This window comes from Ceratina calcarata, unplaced genomic scaffold (assembly GCF_001652005.2).
Source record: "Ceratina calcarata isolate Rehan_Ccalc_2016 unplaced genomic scaffold, ASM165200v1 scaffold316.2, whole genome shotgun sequence".
NCBI lineage: Eukaryota > Metazoa > Arthropoda > Insecta > Hymenoptera > Apidae > Ceratina > Ceratina calcarata.
In genome coordinates this window covers 5,796-14,753 of record NW_017154212.1, presented here as the reverse complement: position 1 = coordinate 14,753, position 8,958 = coordinate 5,796, and the positions used below count along the sequence as shown (strand labels likewise).

Genomic DNA, 8,958 nt, shown 5'->3' with positions numbered 1-8,958 from the left:
ATTTTTTTAATTCGTAAAAAGATCCCTCCACCTTCCACTCAGCACCGACCCTGCCTCGGCTATTCGCCATTCCAGGGAGTCCGGGATTCCCGGTGTCCGTCATCCCCGGGAATACATAATATAATAAATACATTTTTTTTATTACTATTTTACATATAATACATACACACCATACTATATACATACTATATACACACACTCTCCCTACAACACATTAAATATAACATACGTAAAGTTAATACATACATACAATGTATAAACATACAACAATAAAATTAATAAAATTAATACAATAATATATAACAAATAAAACTAATAAAATAATATAGAACGCGAAGATATAATATATAAGATATAATAATAATATTGGCCCCTCGTCCTCGTTTCCGTTGTCATTCCTCGTCGGCGTCGTCGTTCCCTCGTCGGTGTCGTCGTCCCTCGTCGGCGTCCTCGTTCCCTCGTCGGCGTCGTCGCCCCTCGTCGACGTCCTCGTCAATAACAGGTGCCTCTGTAACAGTTAACAACAATAAATTAAAATTTCATGTATTTCTAAATGTAGAATGTATAAATGAATTCAATCTATCATATTTAAATAAAGAATAGGAAACTTTTAATGCTCGCGAGAGGGCGCACTCGACCATATTATAAGGAGAAACGATCACAGTCATTCTTATGAAGAAAGTAATATATGACTTACTACAGTTCATCTTCGGATGCGTCGGAGAAGAAATTCAACGGGTCCGAGGTATTATCGCCGTTATTATTCCTGGCCCGTTTTTCTGGCCGCCTGCTCTTGGCACTTCGAATACGCTCTTTGGCGTTCCGGAGTGCCACCATTAGGCAGTCGCCAATTTCCTTGCGCGAGGGCCTGCTGAAATTCTTATTCCGAATTACAGCATCTGTAAATGAAATGCAGACAATACTTAATGTTAATGGCCGCCGTGTACAGTGCAATGAAAAGTGTTTATATACAGTGAATTCTTTGTTGAATTCATTGCTCATTTGTATTAAATTAAATTGAGAAATGAATTGTTGCCGATTGTTATATACAAATGAATTATGCATTAAACAAAGAATCAAAAGTGTGTGATAAGTGATACATACCGTGAATAGCACGACATATTCGTGCCTCGCGCAATGGCAAATTACGTTCTTCACGGCCCAGCCAGGAGTAGGAAGTGGCGATGGAATCTGCCACTGCTTCCTTGAAGCTCAGATTGACGGCTTCCCTCACGGTTGTGCCGCCAATATAAACCAAGTACTTCACCTAAACAAAGTAAGCAATAATTAGCATTTATTCTGTTGTTGCATGTAATACAAAATCGTATTCTTATTTCACTTACAGTGGCTTCATAAGTTTCGTCAGCCTCATTGAAATTCTGCATCTCCTGCACCGATGACAGCGGCAGACACATCGGCTTCGTAGGAGCTCCTTGCTGAGCCTGCATGAGCCGCAGGATCTGCTTCAGCTGCCTGGAGTTCTCCTCCACCGTTTGTTGTGTTTTCCTGAAAAGGTAAATGTCAATTAAATACTAAAATTATGAATACATTTATATACATTTATACACATATATTTCACATGGATACTTACGCCATCATCGCCATCATCACGTCGTACTTCCTTGTCAACTCCTTGCACCTTTCATTGGTGCACACTGCTGTCCGTCCATCACGGTCCTGCCTGTCTTCATCATTCTGAGCATTCTGGCTGCGCCGATTTACTTGTAGTTCGTCCTCGTTGTCTATATTTAAAATAAGAGGTGTACTATTATTTGTATGTGGGTATATGGGTACAGTAGTGTGAGGTGTATGTGTGATAGTCTGTGGTGCATGTGTGATAGTCTGTGGTACATGTGTGACAGTGTGTGGTGCATGTGTGATAGTGTGTGGTACATGTGTGATAATGTGTGGTGCATGTGTGTGTGGATAGGTTGTAGTGTGCGTGACTGTGGGTAGTGCGTGTGTAAGTGATGGACGTGTAACTGCGTGTTGTGCGTGCATATGTGTGTATTCTGCCCTGTTTACGTATGCCCTGTTATTAAAAATATCCGTCGTTTCCTCCTCGAGGACACGACGGAGCTCATCCTCGTCTTCGTAAAGCTGCTGCTGCCTCCTCTTCCTCTGAGGTTCCTCGTCGGACGATGTCGTCTGGTACCGTGTCGGTTTCCCTGCTGTACGTTTTGGTCGCTGTTCCATCTGTAAGTTAAATAAAAATTGAAGACAGTTTCTAAAAGTTAAAGAAAAAGTAAAGAAAGTTTCTAAATATGGAAGATGATGTATTCATTGAAAATATGCTTACTTTTCTGCTTCTTCTGTTCAAATTGATATGCTGAATTCCACGTGCACGTCGTCGTCGTCGTCGAAACTCAACTGATGTAGTGAAACCGTTACTCCTACACTGCGTTACGTACAGCTATCGCTTGTCAATTGTTTGTGCGCACTGGTCTTCTGACATATGAGCGTCCAATAGAAGCATCTCCCGCTCGCACCGTTCTTCTACCTCCGGCAAAAGTCATGTGAGGAAGGCAGATAGCGTACTTTCAAGTCTCGCGATTGTCACTTTTCTTGTTTCTCTGGCCCATACTGTCGCACGTGCTGATAAAGTTATAGTGTGAGGTTAAAGTTACGTGAAAAGTTAAAGTTGAAGCAAAGGGAAGCCTAGGACGAGTACGCAAGATTGCAGAAAACTGACAGGTCAGACGTTTAATTATGAGCTCATCTCCTAAATTATCGATAGCGAGGAAGCCGCTGTGTAGAATATCGTCGACTAGACAAAAAAGTAGACTCAGAAAGCGTTTGAGACAGAGTATACTTTCTTCATCTCCTCCTGAATCTTCCATTTTACAGATTAATGATGTTAATTTAGATAATGCTTCCATTCCTGATAATTTAAATAACGTCGCTTCGTCATCTGGAGACAACGTAATCGACAGCGCGACTTTATCTTGTTCTTCATCGTCTTCCTCTTCGTAGTCCACTTTTTCTTCTGATTTTTCTCATCAGTCTTCTCCCCCTTTGTCGAATAGATCTGAAATTGTTCATGAACCTTCTTTCCTGACCCGTTTGTCTTCGTATTGTGTAGATAACAATGTGAACCATGTGCAAGGTAATAATTTACTTACCCTTCTTCGAACGCACGAATGTTTTAATCATTTCCCGAAGGATATTAGGACTCTCGTACACACTCCACGCAATCGTGTTACAACGTATGTCGTAGTACCAGGGGAGTATATTCACTTTAGCCTGGAAGTAGAAATTGTAAAATACTTGAACACACAATTGTCCTTATAGTTCAAGTATTCATGAAATCCAATTAGATTTCCATACTGATGGATATTCCTTGGATAGGACAGGAAGTATTCAACTTTGGCCTATACAATGCATGATTAGAAATTTACCATATGCAAGGCCAGTAATTGTAGGGATTTATAGAGGCCCCCAAAAACCAGATAGCCCTTGCTCTTTTTTTAGTAAATTCATCAGAGATGTCCAAGACATCATTTCTAAGGGAGGTATCGATTTTCATGGTACTAAGGTGCCAATCAAATTGCGGTGCTTTATCGCTGATGCTCCAGCAATTTTAAATCACCGTAGTCATATTTCTAATCGACCCTGTTCCAAATGCAAAGTCTCTAGTGTCCAAAGTGAACGAAGAGTTGCTTATATTGGAGTCGATCACACACTTCGAACCGGCGTGCAATATGTTCAGTGTTTGGACGAGGACCATCACAAAGAAGGTGGAAGCCCGTTAGCTTCGCTATCCTTTGGAATGGTTTCTCAGGTTCCATTCGAATATATGCACCTCGTATGCTTGGGTGTCGTTAAAGAACTATTATCTGCGTGGATATGCGGTAAATATTCACGCTCCTCTAAACTATCCAGTAGTCAGGTTTCTTTGATGTCTACAAGACTGGAGAGTCTCAGACAATATTGTCCCTCTAATTTCGCTCGACGCCCAAGATCAATCCAGCAATTTTCTAATTATAAGGCCGTAGAATTTCGGCAATTTCTTCTTTACACTAGACCCGTTATAGCATCTGGAATTTTGCCCGATAAATTATTTAATCACTTTTTGCTTTTACATTCAGCGATTCTGGTATTAGCTTCACAATCTCCGTCACCTGGTTATTTAAATTTTGCAGAGATCGCTCTGCAAAAATTTGTTCTTCGTAGCGAACAATTGTATGGCCCACATTTTTGTTGTTACAACATTCATGGTCTTCTTCATTTAACCGAGGATGTTAGACGTCTTGGTTCCGTTGATTCGTTTTCTGCTTTCCCTTATGAAAGCAATGTGAAAGTATTTAAAAAATATTGTAGGAAGGCGGGTCAGCCTCTCCAACAAATTGTAAAAAGAATGGCGGAGATTGATAGCAGTAGAGTGTATGTAAATAGGGATCAGGTTTCTTCGATACAGGTATCTATGCCTATTGGCAGCGGTACTGAATCTCATCTTCAGTACCGTAAGATACAATTTAATGGTATGGCCTTCAGTGTAGATGTACGCGATAATTGCTGCATCTTACAGAATGGTACCATATCCATTATTTGCTCCATTGTCAAGCAGGGCGATGGAGTCCAATTAGGTGTACGCTCGTTTTTGCAGGTAGATGANCAATCTGATGCCAATCTGCGTACATTTTGCTAACAGGGCAGGGACTTTATTAGGGACGTATTTATTTATAAAGAATTTAACATGCGATGAATAAAATTCGACTATTATACTTGCGTCGAAATCGTCAAACAATAGTCTGTGTCAAGTGACGATAGCAACAAAGAGAAAAATGAAAACAATAAAAAAATATATACTTCACTTGATTTCAGAATTTTTTATTAATCATCTTCCAAAACATCGAGAATGAAAAGATGATTGAAAATAAAAATTGTCAAGAATAATCGATTCTATCTATAGCAAATCGTGTAGCGTTTTCCACGCTTCCTAAATATCGATTTAGTTCGAACGAAGCAGAATTGAAACCATTCAAACGATAGTGGACCAGCAGTGAATCTGTTCGATTTTCCTACAGAGTCGTTCACTCTGTGATCGAACGTTGTCCCGTTCGCCTATCCCTCGTCTCGTCGCATCGTTCAATCAGTTACAAATTTAGATATGAGGCCAGTACGTCTCAGTACTTAATCCAATAACCTCTACTTAATTAGATTATAAGCAGTTCAGAGACGAAATCATGTCGAAACATTTTTCCTCTGTGAACATCTTGGCAAACGCACCGATCTGTTTCACTCTGAACATTACTGATGTTAACAAACGAGTGTAGAAATCGTAGAAATGTTGCGACGAAACAGGTAAGTATACTCGTTATGTAACCTTAATCCATTTAATCGCGAAACGTTCAATTCATAACTCGATTTTACTTCTGTAGATTGAAGAACAGAGCCACTGCGGTTTCACTCCTGCTATTAGCAGCTGTGATTTACAACGAGTATTCGGTGTACGACTTACAGAGACTCAAATGGACGAGGAGAGATTGTACAGAATGCGTGAAGGTGCTGCTTGTCGCAGACCCACAGATCCTAGGCGAGAGGAACGAGAATTACTTTGGCTCTTGGGTAGCACGATGGGACAGTGATAAGTACGACTAACGATTAACATTGATTCATGTTATCTTCAGCATCAGCCATGATCTTGACGACTCCGATTGATCTACGTTTTGTTCCACAGTGTTCTATTTGCAGGTACTTAAAAAGCACGTTCTCGAGGGCGTTGGATCACTCTAACCCGCACGTTGTCGCGTTCCTGGGCGACCTGATGGACGAGGGTCATATCAGTAGCATAGACAGTTTTAATAGATATAAAAGGAGGCTAGACTCGATCTTTCAAATGCCCGATCATATCATGGTATGACACTGCATTCGTTTGATAATCGGTCTCCTTTTATCATTTCTAAGTAGTCTGATTTTTGCCAGAAAATTTATCTGCCCGGTGACAATGACATCGGCGGTGAAATGGACGCAGTATCTACTAATATTCACAATCGATTCAATTTCGCTTATAGCCAGCCAGACACTTTAGTTTATAAAACAGTAACGTTCTTCAAGGTAAACGATTACAGGTAATTCAAATAGTGGATGGTTTAAAGTATTGTTCTATTAGGTGAATAGATTGACGCATACGATGCCTGAAGCTCCGAAAGATGCCTTCCTCAACGATTACGCCGAGAGGAACACCACGAATATTGTACTTAGCCACATGCCTTTATTATTCATGCCTGGCACTTTTGTTCAAAACGTAAGTGAAATCTTTTTACAATGTGTGGTTTATGAAAGTGGCAAGTGAAAGTGTTCGACTTTTCCTCGGAATTGCGAAGAAGAAGAAGACGTTTTCACGTCGATAGGATTTCGTTAAACGTTCTTGGAATGAGTGTTTAATTTTGTGTGAGATAGAAAATTTCTTCAAACGTTTTCAAGATCTGACTATTCGCGTTTATGCGAAATTAGTCGAAATTTAAATGGCTTCGTTGAAGATTCCCAGGACAAGTGTTAAGTTTGTTATAATAATTGAAAAATTGTGCACCGATGAGGTGAGAATTTTTTGCCACACAAAAGCAAAGGCGACATCATTTTGGAAAGACCAATACTGAAACAATCTTAAGATCGTCAAGTCAAAAGTGAAGATACAAGTAGAACGTTCCTTTAAAGGGCGCCTATTTCCCCATAGATCAATGAAAATTCTTCTCTTCCCGATAGATTTTCGGGTTGTTTCCGTTGAAATACACCTTCTTCAAGTATTCTCAAGAGGAATCCATGCATGTTTCATACATATGTGAGATACAAGTCGACTTATAAGCGTTTAAGCCAGACGTTCCTCGAAAGGACGCCTATTTCCCCATATATCATTAAAAATTCCCCTTTTCTTAGTGGATTTTCGCAATCTTTGCGTTGAAATACTTCTTCTTCAAGTGTTTCGAAGCATAATCGATGCATATTTCACGCATTTATGCGATACAAGTAGACTAATCACTGAATTCCTAATGAAAGAGACTATCATAGGTGTTTCAAAAATGATGGTTCCATTTAAATAAATGAAGGTGACCTTGAAAAAATGACAGAAACACAAAAATATTTTTGATATCTTGTGAGCCCCATTGAACCATTCGACATTATTCTTAAAACATTTGACGTATCTTTAAAAACGATATTTGAGGTGCAAACGTTAGGTGGCTCACCCTGAATAGAAATTCAATTTATTTCATCAGACCAAACCATCAATTTGAAGTCAGTTAATAAGCAATATTGCAAATAGACTGAAATGAAAATCACAGTTTCTAAAAAACATTTTCCTTCGCGATTCCGACAAAATAGAAATTAATTCAACTGCTCCAGTAAAAAACTGATTTCTTCAACTTTTAAAAATTGAATACATTCACAAGCCACTGCTCGGAGATGGTTACAGATTAATTAATAAGAATCGTTTGACGCCAGGTGTTGAAGGAGCTGTCGCCGCAAATAATATTCACGGCGCACGAGCACAAAGCGATGCATATCAGCCTGGACACGGCTACGGATCAATTAAGCGAGATCTGGATCGTGCCACCTCACGAGACTACGATACACCAATTAAGAACGGACGTAGGCGACATTCACGAAGTGCAAGTGCCAACTTGTTCTTACCGAATGGGCACGCCCCACACGGGTTACGGACTCGCATATATCGGTAGAGAAAAAAAAAACCATTTACGTTTCCTTAGACAGAACCGTTAGCCGTTTTTATTATTTCGTTACGTTCCTTCTCGTTTCGTTTTTAATTTTTAGATACACGAGAGAAGATGGTAGAGTACACAATTTTGTGGCTGCCGGGAAGGTTCCCACAATTGTGGATTTACGTTTTCGTCGGCATATTCGTTTTAGCCTTCACCGTTTGTACGTATGCCACCAGTTACTGTGCAAACAGCCGTGCAGCTTATAGTCGCATGTCCTCCTCGATGTAGAAACGAGCTTGACGTCAGAGACTAAACGCGAAGAGATCCGTCCAAAACTTGTGATTCCTGGCCATGGTCTGTGTCAAGCTTCGAGTAGAACATGACAAACTTAGAAACGATTTACTTAACAATGAAACATTTCATAGAACACAATCCGTCGGCGCTTGAACTTAATTATCAAATTTGCCGGATTGGACTATATTATTTGTGACTCATAGATTTAGTATTCGTATTATCATTTCCACAAAATGTTTTAACACGTTGCCAAACTTATTATACATATATATATATATATATACATATATTTCGTCTGTGTAAGCTTTTTTAGTTGCAAACCGTAAGGCTGAATTAGTTTAGCTTTAATGTACTGTAATTTGTGAGAAGTTTATTAATTGATCTCGTGACTAGAGAATCGTATTGTCATTTTATCTATATTTAATTAATTCACTTAACAGCATATCTATAAAAGTTCAATGTAAATAGGAAAACGAAGATCCTCTATATTTCTCCTGTTTAAATGAAAGAGATTCTAACAGCTACAATAATGTGGCGAAAAAATATACTGTTAACTTTTTAGAGGAGACACCATTTATAAATCAGAGCGTGGAAAACGTGTATATAAGTTTGTCGAGAATTAATAAATGTTGAATCGTTGAACCTATTTTTATTAAACGTAACTGACGAGCATGAACAGAACCGTTAGAGCAATCAAGCTAATAGAATATTTTATATCCGGCGAGGTGTTGCATGGTTCCTGATTCAGTCGCGGCGGGCAGACACACACTTCAATCACGAACCCATTCACCTGCGAATAACAATTAAATATAAAAAAATGTAACGAATTCGAAAATATAAATCAATGACTTCAATTACGTTTTGTTGATAGCATCCCGATACCACTGGAACCGAATTATCCTCTATCACTTTCCCACAGAACGACGAAGTGTTAACAACTGCAACCATTCAGTCATAAATATCTTCAATTATTATACATTGTCATAATTTAATATATTGTTCGGTA

At 39.2% G+C, this 8,958-nt stretch overlaps 4 protein-coding genes and 1 long non-coding RNA gene across 5 annotated transcripts in view; 2 read left to right on the top strand and 3 right to left on the bottom strand.

The window, feature by feature from the left end:
* Positions 1–443: 443 nt before the first annotated feature.
* On the bottom strand, positions 444–2,196 carry LOC108624572 (uncharacterized). Its single transcript, XM_026813213.1, has 5 exons — positions 1,592–2,196; positions 1,344–1,506; positions 1,105–1,267; positions 698–899; positions 444–508 (listed from the first exon to the last, which is right to left on the bottom strand). Coding segments are annotated over exons 1-5 (1,134 nt in total). The 3' UTR covers positions 444–507.
* Positions 2,197–2,299: 103 nt separating this feature from the next.
* LOC108624573 (uncharacterized) lies at positions 2,300–3,594 on the bottom strand. Its single transcript, XR_003389124.1, has 3 exons — positions 3,399–3,594; positions 3,123–3,243; positions 2,300–3,028 (listed from the first exon to the last, which is right to left on the bottom strand). It is a non-coding gene; the product is annotated as an uncharacterized LOC108624573 (long non-coding RNA).
* Positions 3,595–3,700: 106 nt separating this feature from the next.
* On the top strand, positions 3,701–4,648 carry LOC113464281 (uncharacterized). The gene has a single exon (XM_026813212.1). It carries the CDS (start codon positions 3,770–3,772, stop codon positions 4,646–4,648), a length of 879 nt encoding a protein of 292 aa, XP_026669013.1. The 5' UTR covers positions 3,701–3,769.
* Positions 4,649–4,686: 38 nt separating this feature from the next.
* On the top strand, positions 4,687–8,803 carry Mppe (Metallophosphoesterase). The gene is made up of 7 exons (XM_018023971.2): positions 4,687–5,304; positions 5,382–5,591; positions 5,695–5,857; positions 5,926–6,057; positions 6,113–6,247; positions 7,441–7,672; positions 7,771–8,803. The coding sequence occupies exons 1-7, from the start codon at positions 5,288–5,290 to the stop codon at positions 7,944–7,946; spliced, it is 1,065 nt and encodes a 354-aa protein (XP_017879460.1). The 5' UTR covers positions 4,687–5,287; the 3' UTR covers positions 7,947–8,803.
* LOC108624570 (uncharacterized) overlaps positions 8,605–8,958 on the bottom strand; it is a 1,133-nt gene continuing 779 nt past the window's right edge. The window contains exons 4-5 of the mRNA XM_018023968.2: positions 8,811–8,890; positions 8,605–8,742 (exon numbers count right to left, since the gene is read on the bottom strand). Of these exons, the coding sequence (XP_017879457.1) occupies positions 8,605–8,742; positions 8,811–8,890 (218 nt within the window). The remainder of the gene's footprint in view (positions 8,743–8,810; positions 8,891–8,958) is intronic.

Coding starts and splice junctions, on each gene's coding strand:
- LOC108624572 (XM_026813213.1), bottom strand. CDS start 2,196: ATGGAACAGCGACCAAAACGTACAGCAGGGAAACCGACACGGTACCAG. Junction 1,507..1,591: donor GTGATGATGGCGATGATGGC/GTAAGTATCCAT, acceptor TTACCTTTTCAG/GAAAACACAACAAACGGTGG. Junction 900..1,104: donor AATATGTCGTGCTATTCACG/GTATGTATCACT, acceptor TTTCATTTACAG/ATGCTGTAATTCGGAATAAG.
- Mppe (XM_018023971.2), top strand. Junction 6,058..6,112: donor AAACAGTAACGTTCTTCAAG/GTAAACGATTAC, acceptor TTGTTCTATTAG/GTGAATAGATTGACGCATAC. Junction 6,248..7,440: donor CTGGCACTTTTGTTCAAAAC/GTAAGTGAAATC, acceptor GTTTGACGCCAG/GTGTTGAAGGAGCTGTCGCC.